Source organism: Telmatherina bonti (genome assembly GCF_933228915.1).
Source record: "Telmatherina bonti genome assembly, chromosome: 3".
Classification (NCBI taxonomy): domain Eukaryota; kingdom Metazoa; phylum Chordata; class Actinopteri; order Atheriniformes; family Telmatherinidae; genus Telmatherina; species Telmatherina bonti.
The window spans coordinates 27941337-27960508 of record NC_136621.1 but is presented as its reverse complement, the minus strand read 5'-3'; the positions used below and the strand labels follow the sequence as shown (position 1 = coordinate 27960508).

Sequence of the window (19172 nt, the reverse complement as noted above, 5' to 3'; positions counted from 1 at the left end):
ACAACAGCAATCTCAGCAGCAGCAGCATGTCTACCAGATGCCCACAGTCCCGCAGCAGCAACCTCAACAGCAGGATGCCTACCAGGTGCCCAATGTAGCACAGCAACAACGTCAGCAGCAGCCTGGCTACCAGGTGCCCCATCAGCAACCTCAGCAGCAGCCCGGCTACCAGGTGCCCCATCAGCAACATCAGCAGCAGCAGCAGCAGCAGCCTGGCTACCAGGTGCCCCATCAGCAACCTCAGCAGCAGCAACCTCAGCAGCAGCCTGGCTACCAGGTGCCCCATCAGCAACCTCAGCAGCAGCAACCTCAGCAGCAGCAGCAGCAGCAGCAGCAGCAGCAGCAGCAGCAGCCTGGCTACCAGGTGCCCCATCAGCAACCTCAGCAGCAGCCTGGCTACCAAGTGCAACCTCAGCAGCATGGCTTTCCACCCAAGGATGTGGAAGTGTCCCAGGAGCCTGGCAAGATTGAAGAACTATACCATGCTAAGAGGCCAGGTTATCTGGCACCGTTTCCCAGAAGGCTTCAGTTTTCACGCCAAAAGCGTCGTCATCAGCCAAAGTAAGAGTGTCCTGATCAGGTCAGTGATGTCTCATTTGAGCAGATTATTTCATGATCTAACCTTTGCTGCATTTAAGATCGTTATTTGTCTTTAGGTATCCCAATGCTGCAGAAAACCCTTTGAAATATCTTGACATTAAATTTGCTGTGAAGATTTGTGCTTTGGCATTGGGGGGGTGGGGGGTAGTATATAGAATTTCTCAAACCAAAGTTTCCACTTGCTGCACTGCTTCAAGTGTTTGAACTAGGGTCAAATTCACTTTGACCAATTAAGTTGTGGCAAGGTACATAAAATCTTTGCAATATATTAACTGCCTGGTCAATGTATATCCAAGTTTGGCATACTGACCTTGTCCAATGTATTTTCTACAAAGACACTTGTTTCAGAGTGCAGCTGCAAAGACAGACTTGGTCTTACTGCATTGGGGGTATAATAAATTCCTTATCTTTAACATGTATTCTTCAGCTCTTGGAAAGCACTAGGTTAAAGAGATGGTTGAAATCTGGGAGATTACTGAAAGAATCTGAGTCTGGTGAAGGGTTTCAACACTTAAGTTTGAGTGCTTAAGATGCTGCTTTTCTATAATCTGTGCATTTACTAAACCAGAAATTCCAAAACTGAGACTGAGGTTGAATGAGGCACCAAGGGTCTGCTCTCCATTTCTCTTCACACACCTGGCCTCAATATATCAATCCCATCTAATGCAAGGCAATGTAAGAGTTGGACTACAGCGTGTTTCCCTTTTCAATATTTCCTTCATGCAGTTCTGTGCATTATTGGCTCTTCCCTTTGGTCTTGCCTAGTTCAACCCTAACAGTCCTGATTTCTTCATAATCCCTCATGTGCAAACCATCCCGGCCTGGCTTCTGTCTCCAAGATGACCATGAAAAAGAATTCGGTTTGCTCCCACTTCGGTGCCATTTACCCACAGAGACCAGAGTACAACTGGATTTACAGCAATAAAAGTTGTGCCTGCAAAGAATTCAGAGACAGATTTTTTTAGTTTTCTGCTGTAAAGGCAATAAATGAAGCATTTGCATTCCTTTGTGTGCTATGACTGCTCCTTATGTTTTTTTTTTTTTTTGTTTTTTTTTTTGTTAATAGCACACAACCTTGACACACAAATGGAACAATGGGAGCATTAGGACCCCGAGGCGCACAAGGCGACCTCCGTCCGTCTCTTTACACGCGCATCTGACAGCTTTTTCAGAGGACCAGTTGGAGAAAGGATGTGAGAAGTGGCGTGGAAATGAAGTCCTGTGTGCGGTTTCAGCGAAGTGCGTAGTAATTTTACAGAAACTGGTCCACTGCGATGTCTTTCAAACGCAGCAGTTTTCTACTCGACGCATCTTTAACTGGATAATCCCAAACCATCGTTCGGATTGTTGCTCCCTTTTTATTCGCTTTCATAGCTACACAGCATTCATCGGAAACTTTTCACACCGGACTTTTATCATCTTCAGTCTGTGCTGCTGCATTTACTCACACTTGCCTGGAAGCTGAGACACACGTGCAGGCTTCTGTATTTTTCGGCTCAGAGCGACGGCACCGACCTTTTCGGCTCTTTGGATAAAAGTTGTTTTTTTTTTTGTTGTTGTTGGGATTCCTTTTAAAGCAGTGAGACAATATGTCTCTAAGCAGAAGCATCGAATTTGAACACTTCGAGGAGCGAGAGAAGCCACATCGGACACCGAAGAGCAACTCTGGCTCCGGGTCTCAGTCTGGCTCCAGAGGCAACGGTCTGGTCCCCAGCCCCGCGCACAGCGCGCACTGCAGCTTCTACCGCACACGCACGTTGCAGTCTCTCACGTCCGAGAAAAAAGCCAGAAAAGTGCGTTTTTATCGCAATGGTGATAAATACTTCAAAGGATTAGTGTATGCCGTCTCCAGCGACCGCTTCAGGTCACTGGATGCTCTGCTTATGGAGCTCACGCGCTCCCTGTCCGACAACGTCAACCTTCCTCAGGGAGTCCGAACCTTGTACACGCTGGACGGTGGCAGGAAGATCTCCAGCTTGGATGAGTTAGTGGAGGGTAAGGTTTATAGCGGAGGGGGGGTGGGAGCCAAACTACCAATAATTTAAAGAGTTGCAACAAAAATGTAGGTCCACGAGAAAAGTTTGATGTTTTAACTATTTCAATCTATAGCCCACCTTACATTCAGATTTGAATAATTCTCTTGTTTAAATCGTGGGCATCTTTCATACATGATTGTAGATGTATTGACATAACTGCCCTGACATGTTTGACCCAGTGCCATGTATGCAGACAGGCATAAAGGGGTGCAGCTTGCAGGACAGATCTGTCAATGTGCATGGCTGTCAGTTGATCTCAACTCTGGACCCGCATCTATTTTTCTCTTTGTGTCAGCGAGCTTATTTGGGCGTGAAAGTGCCCTGTCTAGTGTACCACTTAGTCCATGTCCGCTGAGCATGAGTGTGTGTTGTGGGGTTCTCTAGTTGTTTAAATCTCTAATATTGATTACACCGTTTATGCTTCAAAGATGAAAACACACACGCATACTCTGCTTAATAAGTATTTGTTGGTTTCAATTCAAATGGAGATGTATAAGTTGGATGTGTGATATAATCAGTTGTCATTTTGATAAGTTTTCAGATGAGTTTCTAAATAAGTTTTATTGGCAGTCATGCACTCCAGAAGCAGAATGAAGTGACATTTTCATTTTTACTATTTTCTTCACCCCTCAGGGTCAATGAGCTCTCAGCTCATCGTTCTGGTCAGCCCTCCAGTGTATCTGCAGTGTAACCTGTCTACAATCCTTTGAGCAAGGTTAACATTTGGCCACGTGAACCTATGTGCAACCTTTTTAAAGTTTAGTTTTTATTCATACGCACTGGTCTATTTTAATCTTGCAGCTTTCCAAATTTAAGTCTCTGGGCTACATTCAGTTTCTGCTCCCAATCCCTCGAGTAAATGGGAGAATTTGGGCCAAATGCTGGTCTAAATTCTGCAGCAACTCTTGCTTAAACTCATTTGTCATTTTGTCTGTAGCTGTCAATAACTGATCACAGAAAAGCTCTCTATGCTCCAATCTAGCAGTTGGAATAAATTTTAGACAAAGATTTTAGACTTAATTCTCCTGAAGAAGTCCTGTAGTTTTTAAATAAAAATAAGACTATTAAAAGTATAAGTATGGTTTTTATTTTTCTTCCACTTGCTTCCTCTTCTGCTCCAGTGATTTTAAGTTTTCACAATCCAATAAAAAATCAAAACATGATCAAATGAACGCAGATTAATCATAGTTTGATACCTGGATCAGTTAAACAGAAAATGTTGCTTTCCATTTGACCAAACAAACACCTTAAATTGGGAATATTTGTCTGAGTCCTGGCTAAACTGTAACATGTGTTGTTGAGTTTGAGAATCTCTCAACCTGCAGGTGGCCTGAGCTCCAGTGCCTTGGTGTGATCACCTATCTAATGGGCAGAAATAGGGAACGTGTTCCTGTGCAGCTCAGCACTCTGAGTCTATTGATTGAAGCCTGCTGGGAGTCTTTGTGTGAAAACCCAATAAAACACCATTCACATGTGGGTTCATTGTGATTGCATGGAAATACTGAACCAAATGGCGAACTGGAGCTGCTGTGCTAGTGGAAAATAACACAGGAGGTACAGCAGATACTGAACTGGGTTTTAAAAAAGGGCTTTGTAGTTCAAAATGTGGCTTTCCGGGCAGGTGGGGGGAATAGGGGGGATTCATAACCTGCTGAGAAAGAAATATGACTTTACTTGCCAAAAGTCTCTTCATAAAAATTAAGCTTTTTAAAATCAGCTAATTTTGTAAGGAAAATCCAGCGAAAACGTCTGATCTTTTCTTTTTTTTTTAGAATTCATACATGTGCTAGTGGTAAGCGCATGAATGCCACCAATTATGAACTTGTTACCCCAATTAAGCCATATTATTCACATCAATGCTTTACTTTGACAAAAAGTAGATGCTGAAACATGTATTCACACTACATGAGGCCAGTAGTTTAGAATGATGTGACAATGCAGATTACATTAATGCATCAGTCCTTTGTAGATTTCATGTCAATCATTCAAGAACAATTTAAATCTCTAATTTGTCAAAGTTCTGCATTGTGTCTCCAGGCTGAAACTGAGCTGAATCTTACTACATGGATGGATGGATGGATGGATGGATGAGGCCTGGATGTCTCAGCTGTTGTAGATTTTTGCAAAGAGGTTTTTTTTAATGCACTGAGGAGCAATGACCTTTTGTTATTAAAGAATTTTGTCACCCAGCCTTTTATGAAGTTTGTAAGCTCTTCCAATACGTGTAAACCAAAAGTATCACTCTGGTCCAGGAGTGTTTTTTTTATATTATATATTGTTTTTTATATTATTATTTGTGAGTGTTGAAGCCCAAAGTTGTAAGCTGATGCAAGCAAAGAATATGCTAAGGTCGTGGGGTTTTTATGAGATGGAACCACTCTGCTCTGAAATGCACAGTTGCTTTATCGATAGAAGATAACCAATAAAAACCAGGGAAACCGGATCTAACAGATGTGTTTTGTATAATGTCTGGAAACTTTTCACACCAATCGTTGGAATATGTGATTACAGGAAATGTAGTGCTAGAGGACACTAATGATTGTTGCGTTCCAGTCAGGGGAAGATCCTGCTGTGCAGGACTTGTTTCTTGTCATTTATTCCATGTGCTTTTCACGCCGTGTCACTTCAGAAAGTTAGCTCTAAAAATGATATCTCATTTTGCTGGCAGCCTTTTTTAAAATCAGAACATTTGCACAAAAACAGTGTCTGTTTAGTGAGGCTGCTCTGATTTTGGGTTGGTGACAGCTGTGAGACCGCAGCAGTGGAAACTGCTGAATTGATTTGACAACCTTGTTAATGTTCACCTCATCTGTTGTGCATATGAGGACAGTGTCTGGCTAAAAGGCTCCTGTCACATTCACTGAGAGACTTCAGGGAATTGACTTGTCACCAGTCACCATCTGAGGCCTTTTTAGTGTTCTGTCATTTTCCCTGTTTCGACTGATAACCTCACTCTATATTCTGTTGTCATGGACATCCTCGGCTATGTCCCCTCAGCTGCAGCATAGCCGTTTAATTAGCTCTTTGGTTAATTGCAAGCTTAATAAAGCGAGGTGTCATGAGACACACTGCTTCATGTGGCTTTCTTGTGCTGTAGCTCATTTAATTTGTCTTGACACACATCTAGCTCCTGAATGAACATATCAGATTGTCCAAACTTAAATAAAACTTTTCTCACAAACCATCATTTCATTTGCATCCAAACACCCTGTAGACACGCAGATTGATTTGTAGTTGATAGATCTCCTGATGCACAGTTCTAATAATGTCATAGAGACAGATCCATAACTATTAATGTAATGTTTAGTGCAGTACTCTCAGGATATTGTCTCCTCTTTGATTTTTTTCCCAAGATTGTTAGACCTAATTGAAAGTAGCCTTTTTTTTTTTTTTAAAGTACTGGGAGATTGATTGGTTTTCTTCATGAGGTTTGTCTGAAATTCTGGGGCTTTTCAGTCTGTGATGGTGTGAATATCTTCAACAAATGCTACTAAATATTTGTTGAACTGGATTGATTGTATGCATGCAAAGTGAAACATACTCATTTAGATTTGTCCCACTGACAGTATTGTAAGGAATGCAGCTTGAAGAGAAAGAGCCTTTTACTTTCCTAGACTGTAGTCATGGTGGAAGAGGATTGCAGAGAGGAAACACAGATCCACACCACAAACTTATTTGCTTGTGGTTCTCACCTATTGATCCAGCGCCTGAACGTGTTACGGAACTTTGTTCTTTAGGGGAAATATGTGTGTGTTAATGTGTTGAAATGGGAACGCTGGCAGATGAAACAAAATGCTTTGCTTTGGAGGAAAGCCAGTGCAGAGGCTTGGCAGCTGAGAGGGAGAGAGGACAGTTTTACACTGACTGTCAATGTGCTTGTTTGTTTGTTTCAGCTGAAGAAAGTTAACTGTTCGTTGGTCAGCTGATTCTTCCAATGATGGAAAAGCCATATTTCACAATACATGTTAAAGGTCCTTGTGATTATCACAATATATGTTTTATTTTTTGTACCTTTAGGCAAATTCTTTATTTTGGAAATGTAAAGCTTTGCAAAAGCATTCAGACTTGTTTCTATGTACATCTTTTATTTATCTGTGTGTTAAAGTGCAGCAAGTTGAGAAAACCTAAATTAAATCAATATAATGTGTTTTAAAATTCAAATATCCCATTAAAGTTTTTTTTAAAAAAATGTTTTCTTTGTGTTTTTAAGGCATTTTGTAGATTCAGGCTGTGTGACACCAGACTTAAGCTGATGTTGAGATCGGAGCTCAATGTGGAGCTATTATGCATCACATCTTACTGGGCTCCTTGTGTCTGTTGTTTGATTCCTGAAAGTGGAACTATTATGTGCATTTCAGGCTAATTTATTTTTATTTCTGAGACCAGAAGGGCTGGGATTGATCGAGTTATTGTCACAAATCGCTTTATTTACTTCAGACCGACCCTCTCCGTAGGCTGTCAGATCAGCCTGCGGGCAAAACGAGTGGATTGAGACTCTTCCGCATTAAGCCCCGCCTCCCGCCACTGCACTACATCGGGAGCGCGCACCGCAACTGCTTTCGCCGTCATTGTAACGTCTCATAAACAGAAGGATTAGGCTAATATGAACTCAATAAAAAAACCAAATACAATGTCAACACATAGCATACAGCCCTACATGTTGGAACCTGAATCAGACCCTGAAAACAAAGTGGAAAACAACAACCCACAGCAACGAATGCAGCAGGATGTCTCTCTTTGGTAAACTCACCAGCCATCGTTGGAAATAACTTTATCTGATGTTTTCCACCCACCTGATGTATTTGTACATGCCCTTGTTAACCAGTAGAAGGTAACCAATCACCAAACCTTATCCCCCGGGACGTCACAAGGATTTCAAAGTAGAAAAAACTCTCTAAAACGACGCGTTTTTCGTCGCCATGGAAACCGAACGGAGAGCGTGCTGGAACTCAAACTTAAACATGCGTTTAGATGATAAAAAAAACTGCTGTTCACATGTCTGATGAGGATTCAACACTGTAACACTGTAGAAAGCTCAAAAAACTCGAAATACCATAATAGCACCCCTTTAATTGAGATTCAGAAGTTTGCCAAATTTGAATGAAAATGAACAGAAATAATAAATTTTGCATATCTGGTTCTTGTGAATGTTCCTGAATGTTCTCTTGTGCCTCTTTATGGTTTTATGGCCCTGCTTCTCTGTTTTATGCTCTTTTCAGAATTGATTTTTTTAGATTTTATTGTTGTTGTTTTTATAATCATGATGGTCTGGCTCCAGCTTATTGATTGGAGCTTTTATATTATTTGTCAGAACAATACAAGATTCAATAAAACTTTAGAAACATTTAAGATCAACTTTCTCTCTATCACATTTGATTCAGATAAAGTTTGACACATCAATTTCATGAAGGACTTTTGGTTTTTTGGCTGTTTGGTGTTGCTTTTATATCTAAATCTGTTGTAAAAACCCTTTGAAGTGGGCAAATTCTCCTTTAAACTATATACAAATAAGTTATTTCTTTTTTCCAGGTGAGAGTTATGTGTGTGCCTCCAACGAGCCCTTTCGACGCGTGGATTACTCCAAGAATGTCAACCCCAACTGGTCAGTAGGCATCAAGACTGGTACGTCTCGCTCCCTCTCCTCTCTCATCCCACTAAAGAACGAACTGCAGCGTGAATCTAAGGACTTCATCAAACCCAAGCTAGTCACAGTTATCCGCAGCGGCGTCAAACCACGCAAGGCGGTCCGAATACTGCTCAACAAGAAAACAGCCCATTCTTTTGAGCAGGTTCTCACTGACATCACGGATGCTATCAAGTTGGATTCTGGAGCCGTGAGAAGACTCTATACTTTAGAAGGCAAGCAGGTATGTCTGATGAAAACATGTTTAATCGCATTTCTGAAAGTTTACTCAATGAACTGCAGCATGTGGTGATAACAGCGGCTCTGCTAACCACTACACCAAACCACTGACAGATACTTCACGCCGAAGCTGAAAGGAGTTAGAAATGAGATGAAACTGGGAGGTGTTGGTGTAAAAACCAGATGGAGCTGGAAATCAGGGCTTATCTTTAAAAACTGCTGTGATTTCCGAGTTTCAGCTGTGTAAGCAGTCCAGCAGATTAAAGTGCAGTTAATCATCTATACATGATTTTGTTCTTTATTGCAGCAAAGTAAGAATAAATACCCTTAAGAGTGCAGGCCCTTTCCCATTTCCATCAGTAGCTCATCTGTTCCTGAAACACCATGTGAGACTGTTTGTGCTATAATCCTGTCCATATGGGACACATATATTAATGCTTCCACTTGAAATTCTCATCAAAGGCTCTTTAGTATTAAGAGACCTAATAAGCTTGAACACATGGTGCCCCCTCATGATAAGATTTATATTAATGTCTCATCTGGGGGCTTCATGGTTGTGGTCAGCACCATCACGTTGTGGCATGAAGCTTCCTGGTCAGATACTCAACTGTCTTGGACCTTTCTGTAATGATTTGCATGTTTACTTTGCCTGTCTCTGACCTGGTACTGTGATTTCACACAGCCCAAAACCACACATATTATATTAATTGGTGTTTACTAATGCACGATGTGAGGCTGTCTTGTTTTGTTTCAGTGCAGTCCTGGTGATGGACTAGCAGCCTGTCTGGGATCTACTGGGCCTGTTACTCCATGAAATTTAAAAGAAAGAAATGGGGAAAAAATTTTTTTTTAATCTTGTGGGTTGATGAACAACAAACTTTTGGAAGAAACACACAGGAAAAAGAGTTAGCGGCTACATATCCCAATTGTTGTTTAATTGTGTTGTTTGTATGACAGAATAGTGATGATTACAGATACATAAAAACCGCTCAGAGAGCAGAGAACTTTGCCAGACAGCTAATTTCCACCCAAATGGTGAAGAATCCTTTTAAAAATTTCTGTGTTCACGATTCCTTCCAGATGACTCCCAGAACTGAATGGAATCTAAGTTCGACCAAAACCCGTTCTCTGAAAAAAAATTCTCTAAAATCTGCCCAGTAGTTTTTGGGTAAAGCTGCTAACACAGACAGACAGATAAAAATATGCAAAAAAACATAAGCTCCTTGGCAGAGGTAATTACGTAAAAAAAAAAAAAAAAAAAAAGACAAGTATTAGTAAGTCTTTTAGAGTGAAATTTATGCAGAACTTGGGCTAGGTAACTAATCGGATTTTAATCTCCATTACGATCTGGATTTTCAACGATCATAAAAGGAAAAGGGTGCGATTATTTTTCTCTTTGCAGTTTCCTCTCCTGCTGTCTTCAGTTGCCGATCGAGCGTCACTGGCACTGCAGCGCTGTACTGTAAACTGCTCCCACAGCCGCTATGGTTTCATTCAGCCACTGTTCTCGCTAAATCTGGTGACTTTTTTTTGTTAAAAGCGACTAACGACAAATCTAGCAACTTTTACTTGAGTTATTAGAGACTTTTTTGGTGTCTTGGCGATTGACTTGAAGGCACATATTGTTCTGCAGTTACTGTAACAAACGAGCAGCGGGAGCCCCTCCTGTCCTAAAGCACTCCCAGACGGCCAGTCTCAGTCGACTCCGGCTGCAGGTCAATGTAGAATAACTGCAGTAGTTTGTGGAAGTTCACAACAACATAGTTTCTACCATTGTCAGTGAGAACTGGCTGCAATATTTTTGTATAAACGGACACGTAGTTCAGCGAGTTAAACACGAATATCCCTCCGTTACGGGGCGTAACCATAGCAACGCGTTAATGAGCTGGTTCAAATCAGCTGTCTTTTACACCACGACGCACAGCGTTGTTTAAAAATACTGGATAATTGTGTTAAATAATCGAGATCTCAATTTCAGTCAAAATAATCATGATTATAATTTTTTGTCATAATCTAGCAGCCCTATGCAGAACCACAAAAAAAATCCTTAGTTACAAGGTAGAAAGAACAAAACAGCTTCTGGACCAGAGAGTCCAGACAGGCGACTCATGGGAATTGTGATCCTCATCACCTTTGTCAGCACCAACTCAGCATCTTTCTGTCCTGCGAGCAATGTTCAGCATCTGATGACTTGTTAGGGTTACATAAGAAAACATTACTGACATTACACACATTACATCAAGCTAGAAACATTCTTGTAACTGATTATTCAGCACTTTATTTCTCCCAGTGTGACAATGTAAACTGTCAGTATATATTACTGATGATGTGCAATATCAGATGTTAAGTTCAAAAACAGTGTTTTAAAATAAAACTTTAATTACTGTGTATATGAATGGTGCACTAGGCCTTTTAAAAAAATGAATTTGGTCTGATTGATGTTGCATACAGTCTCGATGTGTCTCTGCTTCCAAATCTTAAGAGATCCCAAGTATTCCACCGCTCTAAGTCATGCATTCCAGCTGTCCTTCCCAGGCATTTTATGCTTCTATTGCCTGAGTTAATGTATCATTTGGTTTTACTTGGGCACATTGACAAAGTGAAGTGAGTCAATGTGTTGTCTACCTTTTTTCAACACTGATGGAGAGAGTTTCATTCATCGTTTAATTTGAGAAAAGGGAGATGATAGCGCAAAGATTGAGAGGAGCCTTGTGAAAGCAGGCAGCTTCAGTTTGTAGCCATCTGTTAAGGGTTATTATTACTTTTGGTGGAATATGTGAACCCAAAGCAAGTTTGTTTGTACTGTGCATTTAACATGCAAGACCATTCTAAGTGCCAACTCAAAACTGACCAGATGTATTTTTGATCATTACTTCAAGTCTCTGATCAGCCTCTTTTAACCAATAATTTCGATGGAGATTAAATCCAACTTGAAACAGCCCCAACAGATATACGCTTTAGCTTAGAGATGGGAATATTTCTTTCACCAACTGCTGCTAAGAAACTCAGCTTATTTCAGTGTAATTTTAGTTGCTTTTATATCTGCTGCAACATGAAGGTAGCTATATTGGATGAGTTTAGGGTGGCTTAGGTCGTAGTAGGAATGAAAGCGACTTTTCCTTTCGACTTGTCACGCTCTCTTGCTTCAATAGGATTGACTCAGAATTGGATTGAGACTAAATTAGAGGTTTAACCCAATAAGCCTGTAACACGATCCTGAGACCAGAGCTTTAGACATCATACAACCATGTCCATGTTGATAGCAGTCCGATTAAGTCGCTGAATGCTTCCTTTAATTTAGATGAGACAGTTTCTTAGTGATAAATACTCAGTGAACTAAATGGAAAACCTTTTTTATTTCTTTACAACTCTCCCAGAGCAAGTAAAACGTAATGATCTTAAAGCTAGATTTGTTTTGTAGCATCATCTGAGAGCTTCTATACCTCTTTATAAGTATAAAAGGGATTGACACTTTTTTATATCATGTAGTTCAACTCAACACAAATACTAAATTAGGATTTATTTAACTGATTTGCATAACTTTTATCAAGACCCATAAGGTAGCAATGGACTGCAATGTTCACATTCTTGTTTGAATAGTCCTGATTCTATAAAAATCCCCTGTAGTCCCTCACACACCCATAACACATGCAGACATGCACACTCCAAATGCTTTCTAGCAGCAGCCCACCATCTGCTCCTCCAAAATCAAATCATAAGACCCAGCCACCTGGTCTGCAGGCGCTGCAGCCTAAACGCCCCCCCCCCCCCCCCCCCCCCCCCAAAGACACTCTTGCACACTTATACACACACATAAATGCACATGCTGAAGCCCTCAACTGGGATGCTAGTCACCACCAGATATCTGGAAATATAGGCTGGAAAGAAGGGTTAAAGTGCAGCTGTCATGTGTGTTTGTGGTTGTGTTTTTATGGTTGTGTAATTATGGGTAAGTGTGCTTGCACAATACACCTCTGTCCACCCTCTCTCCTCGGGTCAGACTGACTGTCGATTGTAGATGTTGGTTATCAGGGCCAGTAGAGTCAGCTGCTGCTTTTCAGGGAACAACCCTGTTTTACATCTCAAAGCTGACTGGGCAGGCAGAAAACAAGATTTTCCTTATTTTCATTCTTTAGTGAATGCATTCATTAATTTACAGAACAGTTCAGTAGTGCTTTGTTTTCTCTTAAATGTGGTTTTCACTGATGAATGGAACTGTAATAAGTGTGGCAGAGAGCTCGGTAAACTGGTGAAAATAGAAGTATTGAAATGGAAACTATTCATTTGGAAACATGAGAAATCCGTCCAGCTTCAGTCACTGGCTGCTTTCTTGCATCTGGTCAAAGGATGGTGTTTAACAAGATGATCAGGCATAATGTTATAGTAATAGATGCTGGATCTATAGTGGTGGAGAAAATAAACGACCTTGGATACACCAAGTTAAATAAAAATATGAAGTCAGATGCATAGACTCCTGAGAAATGTCTTTAAAAGCGTTTCTTTTCCACCTGTCATCATTCTGAGCTGATAGTCATACAAAATATATTTTACATGACTTTTTATTAGTTACATGACCTCTAAAACTTACCACGTGTTTCCAAAGAATATTTATTGAAGTACTTGATGTGTATTTCATGCACTAGTCAGATTAGTCTTCGGGTGCTTTTCTGTCAACTCAGAGTGCTTGATCTTTCAAACTGAATTCAATAAGGAGATGAATGGCAAAGCTCTGCCCTTATAGCAACCTTTATCTATTTCTTTGTTGCGACAGTGTGACTGGAGAGAGCTAGATTCAGCCCAATTAAAGGCAGTGTGTGGTACTGTTATTGTTAAAACACTACTGATCAATTATATGTTACGTAGCGGAATCCCTGTTTTTTTTTTTTTTTACCATTGATTAATACTTAGTGGGCAGTGTGACGGAAATATTGATTTATTATATTCTGACTTTAGCAAAGGTTATGGGCTAAATGAAGGATAATTTAGTGTGTTTGAGTTCTTGTGCAATATTTAGACCTATTCTACCAGTATGCCGTGTTAAACATCCTTTAGTTTGTTTTTCTGACTATACTCTACATTCTGAAAAGCAATGAAGAAAAAACTTCATGAAACATTTTTGTAAAAGTTTGTTTTCAGTGCCTTTTTAGGGATAAAGCTGTAATTGGTTAGACACTTGATGGCTGAATGTATCAACTTTTTTGTTCCAAAGTTGGCTTTTGACAACAGTTCAGATTCAAAACCTCACATATCATCCTTTCATATCATGCAAATGCACCCACACGTCTGTTCCATATCATACATTTGCCTCGGGAAGGTTTTCTATTAGGGCTAATGTTCCAAGAAGCTGTCTTGAATATACAAATGTACCAAATGTTTTCAGTTTATTAGCAACACTCAATAATAAACTGCATATTAAGAATTTTTACTCAAACAGCACTTTATTATTTCAGTCTATGTCGACCCAGCCTGTGAATCAATGTTCATAAACAGATGGGTACCAGTTAAAATAATCTTTATTAGCTGGATTTTAAAACATTTCTTATCAGTATACTTGGTTGATTAAATGATGAGACCTTTTATACTGAGATGACGTCCTTTTGTACATTTACCTACTTTAATCCCCCCTCTTCCTCCCACATCGTCTTAAAATTTTGAAGATTTAAAGCCTCTTCACATATTGATGTTATCAGGATGAAAGTCTGTCTGCCTATTAACAGGAGCTGGAAACAGACCTTTGGTCATTTGTACTGCAGAGCTGAAAGGCTTGTTTGTCTGAAATGTCCTGTTCAATACATAAAGCATCCAGAGGAATGGAAGGCGGAAAGGGAGTGTAGCCTAAAAGATTGTTTACTCTTGCATCTCTATTTCTGCTGTAATGATAATAAAATGGAGATGGGTTCCAGGCATAAACGGATGGGCCTAAATGGTTTTCTGTCTCTAGCTTTTCCTTATTCTCTGTCTTCATTTATGAGTCTCCTGGATATGTTAGAACTATGTAGATATGTGAAGAGTTAGTATAACAAAAGTTTGAGGTCATTCATGGACCGCAGTGCAGCTGCAGCTTAGGGCTTCAAGAGCAGATAGCTGGCAGCAAGGTTTTGTTGTGTAATGTGTTTTTTTTTTTTTGTTGTTTTTTTTGTAGTACTTAAAGTGTTTGACTCTTTCATGCATGAATTAATAAAAAACAATGCAACTCTTTTTTTTTAAAATATAGTATTTTACATCTACAGACATATGCAATGATACTTTTTTTTGTTTATTAGTGATATTTAGAATTTATCATGATTTATGATTTATTTTAATGTATTCTATAAAATTTAAAAAAATTATACAATCATCAATATATAATGTAAATCTTCAAAAAAAACATTGCAGTATCAATTTCTTTTCCTATTTATCGCAAAGGCAAACTTAGGTAATAACTTTATGTTCAGTTACATCAAATATTTATTTATTCTCCAATGAGTGGAAGTGTATTGGGTGACCCACTAACATCCACTGAAGTGGTTTATTTGCAAAAATACCATCCTCATTCATGAATATGAATAAGAAAAAAAGCTTGTAAATAGGTGTCCACTATATGGCCACTGTGCATGAAAGGGTTAAAGTAACAGTGAATAGATTTCATCAATGGGCATGTTTGAATAAGAAGCAACATATCTGTAAGTATGCAGCGCAACAAGATCTGGACCTTCTCTTTCTTTGGTTCAGATATTCTCATGTGCTTAAGCTCAGGCTACTCAGAAAGTTTATGAATTGTTACTTGTTTAGGTATGGTGCTAAACAGTACTCAAGCTTTAACAGGTCACAGAGTTATGTATGAGTGGGAGGAGGACGCTGATTTGCGCTTTGGCAACATCTAAAATGACACGCTCTTAACTATGATGGCCTCCTGGCCCCAATTCTCTAAACCAGCGAAGGTTTTACATTACATGTGCTAATGGGGTCATGCTGCTCTGCTGTTGTCTGCCAACAGTTACCTAAATTCTTATCACCTTGTTATCACGTTGAAGCTGCAGAAATATTATTTGCATATCCTCCTGGCAGGACAAATAGATGTGCTGGGAGATACTGAGAGATGAACAAGACAATCTCCAGCTCTGGCTGGTTAAAGGTGAGGCCACACAAGGACCTCATCTGCTTGTAAGGCCTGAGCTGTTTTCAGTGTGGAGTCTGTTGATTTAATGCCTACATTTAGGTCAACAGCCATGAAATTTGCATGTCCACCTATTGTTCTGTGCTGTCATTAGCATGAAGCACCAGCTGACACGGGTAGGATGACACCATCCAAACTGGAATATTGTCACTCTGGTTTCAGTGGTTTGCTGTGGTCCTTGTGAATTGTTCTGTTGTGGAATGAATTCATACTAGAAGTGGCTACAATTGGACCATGATTATGTCTTATTATTTTCAAGTTTAGTTTTTTAGTTTGCAATGCCCCTGATGTTTTGTTTGAATAAATGAAGATTATTTCATTCTCCTGCTATCTCATATATCTTTTTTTTTTACCTTCGGTTTGTTCATCAGTGCCATTTTTGTAGAGTGAGTTTAACATAAATGTGGATTAAAATTAGTCTTTTTCTATTTGCAGGTTATGGACTAAGCAAATGTGCATAATTTATATTTTTGAGGGTGGTCAAATTTGCTGATTAAAATAACCAGGAAAACAAAAAGCTGGCAGGCAACAGAGAGCACACCCAGACACAGACACCCCCCCTAACTCTGTCTCTTGTCAGCTGTGCAGCGTGTGCAGGGGCCATAGATGGGGAAGGGCATCCATTGTGTGCTGCATGATCTCAACTGCTTGTTTTGTTTGTCCTGCCTGGTCCTCATTCATTCTTTGCAGCAGTTCTTTCACTGTCCCAGCAGGAAAGTTGACACCAGGACAAGTTTAGGCTGCATTCAAATCTTTTCACTTGAGTTAAATAATAAAAAAGAAAGCCTTTAAAAGCAGATGTTATGTGTTTGTGTGGGAGAGATCTTAAGCAGTAGGTCCCAAATGATCTGGATGGACTGAGATTGTTTTGTGTGACGGATCCAGTAAGGTTTTTATTTTATGTCCTGAAGTCTTACCATGTAATTTAGCAGGATCTTCTGAAGGTTCTGATCTCTTCCTTTATCTTTGAAAGGGAATTCATACACCCATACTTCACTACAATCAACCCTCAGATTCTACAGAGTATTTTATTTTACCACACTTTCACTTCAGATTTAAGCATCAGAATGAAAGCCTATGGAGGCAACTGTGGATTGATTGTTTTTAGTGAGAGCGAGCAGTGGTTTATTCAGAGGAAAATAGATGCCATATTTCATGTAAAAAAAACACTTATCCAACATTTAGCATAGGGTAGGGTTGATCATGCTCCTGTAAAAAGGCTGATAAAAGATTATTCATTCATTTTCCAAACCACTGATTCCAATGAAGAGTCGCGGGGAAGCTGGAGCCTATCCCAGCAATCTTTGGACGAAAAACCTTGGACAGGTTGTCAGTTTATCGCAGCACTGAAAAAGATGAGCTTTTTTAAATTTATTATAATGCCCTTTAAGTACAACCCAAAACAATGGATTACCTTAAGTGGTATGAACTGAAGATTTCATGACGGCGTCACAGTCCCAAGATGTAAACATGACTGAAAAGCTGCTGGCAGATATTACAAAAAGGGTATTGTGCATGACAGCAAACATGCTTTGCCACAAACAACTGCCAAAAGTTGACTAAAGTTGACCTAAAAAGCACTAAAAGACTCTTGACTCATTGCAAAATTCACCCATTTTCATTATGTCCTTAATCTACTTTAAGGTACATTCACAGTTATTCAGAGGAAACAGTGTTTAGAGGTGAATGGTTCATGGGCTTGTTCCAGTCCACAGCATTGAGGTAACAGTCTTATGTTTCTCATTGCTCATTTATGTGCTGCTGCCGCTGCTGCTTTGTCTTGGCTGTTACACGTGTCTGAGATTTACTGCTCTAATCCAGAGGAATTAAACTGTCTCAGGGAGCTGCCTCCGTCTGACGGGGAGTTCAGAGTTAATAACCAGGTTGGCTTTAATTCTGGCATCACCCTGACAAATTTAATGGGCATTTCACTTTCTGCATATTCTTAAGTAAGCTATCATTTAAGTGAGAACTTAAGCCTGTTGGCAGAATTAACCTGTAGTTGTCTGTGAAAGGGAGTGTTGTAATGACTTACTTTCCTCAGGTGAGAGGTTGAAATCATCATTTGCTTTTTTGTCTTTTTCTTGGGACAGTATGGGTCATTTGGCCTAGAATGATGAGCTGCCATGAGGGGGGTTTGAATGTGGGCCTTCCTATCCAATGATAAGTAATTTCCATTCCCCTGCATACTGTCAACATCACCCTTAATTCATAACTAACAAGGGAAGCCTGTTCAGTGATTTAAAATGCTAAAATATTGCTGATTATCTGATGATAAATCTTTTGGTTTGCTGTTGTTTTTTTGTTTTTCAATTCAAAATATATAATATATGACTGACCTTGATTTATTAAGGCCTCCTTCTGCAGTTCTTCTCTTGCCAAGCAGTGGGGCAGAAAATACAGCAGGCTAGATGGAGGACACAGCCGGCTGGTGAAAGCAAGAGAAGGTCAGACATCTGAGAGGGGGGGGGGAGTGTCGCATCATGGAGGGTTAACTTCAGTTTACCCCGAAGAAATGTCACCCAGCCAAAACAAAACCCGGCAAACAGTTCACTTCACTGATTGGTCGAGACAGGGACTGTAGGAGAAGGCTGGAAATGGGAGACCGCTGACTGTTGATCCTGGATGTGCTGGACAAGAGCAAAGGCAACATGCTTTGTTCATAATCTTTCTTTTCTTGGATCCAAATTTACAGCCGTGCTTGTGAAAATTGTGTGTTCACATATTTTGTTCCGTATTAGCAGTTTCATGCAGGGGGACAAGAAGGGGACCAATACAGTACGGATGTCTAAAGTGACCGGATGAATATAAAAGCTTGTTCTGTCCTGCAAAGACTGTTTGATAGTTATTGACTTAATAATTACTTTAGTAGCCAAGCAGCCATCCAAATATGAAACTGGAATGTGTCCAGTATGTCCTCTGGAAAGTTTGATGGGGATGAAATGGAACAAATTGAACTCAATTCTGTTGAAGTTTAACATATTTAGTTAAAATAAAGGTAACAAAATGCAATTTAGTTGCACATACATAACAACAAACATATGTTTAGCATCTTCACAACAAGCGCAAAACACAACACAAAAGTAGCTTCCCGTACTAGTTATGTTACCTTTCCTAGTAACTAAGTAGCTACTTCCCTTATTGTCAGCTAGTTTCAGATTTCATTAGTTCATCAGAGTGCTTGAAAATTAGCTTTAAATTCCAACCAGCAATAAATCAAGATTGGTTCCTCTAATGTTTTATGTAGAATTTAAAATGTGTCTGACCCTGCTTTTCTGAGACGTGGCATTCTGCAGATTTTCCTGAAAAACTTTGCTATGGCGTTGATAGCTTACTTTGAACATGTCTAGTGATAAAAATACTCTCTTAAAATAATGTCAAAACAATAAAAACTTAAATCTATTTTAAAGGCGACTCAGTTTAAATCCTTACCACAGATCAACATAGCCAGTTAAACCTTATTGGCATTATGGGTGGTGGATTGTGCAGTTTACCAGAGTTTTAAGTCCAGCATATA

The 19172-nt window shown here is 39.7% G+C and overlaps 1 protein-coding gene across 2 annotated transcripts in view; it reads left to right on the top strand.

Annotated features, from left to right (window-relative positions):
* The first annotated feature begins 1816 nt into the window (after positions 1–1816).
* The window catches only part of dclk2a (doublecortin-like kinase 2a), a 36651-nt gene continuing 19295 nt past the window's right edge, over positions 1817–19172 (top strand). For both annotated transcript variants that reach the window (XM_079264528.1, XM_079264529.1), the window contains exons 1-2: positions 1817–2595; positions 8166–8503. In XM_079264528.1, the coding sequence (XP_079120654.1) occupies positions 2190–2595; positions 8166–8503 (744 nt within the window). In that variant the 5' untranslated portion in view covers positions 1817–2189. The remainder of the gene's footprint in view (positions 2596–8165; positions 8504–19172) is intronic.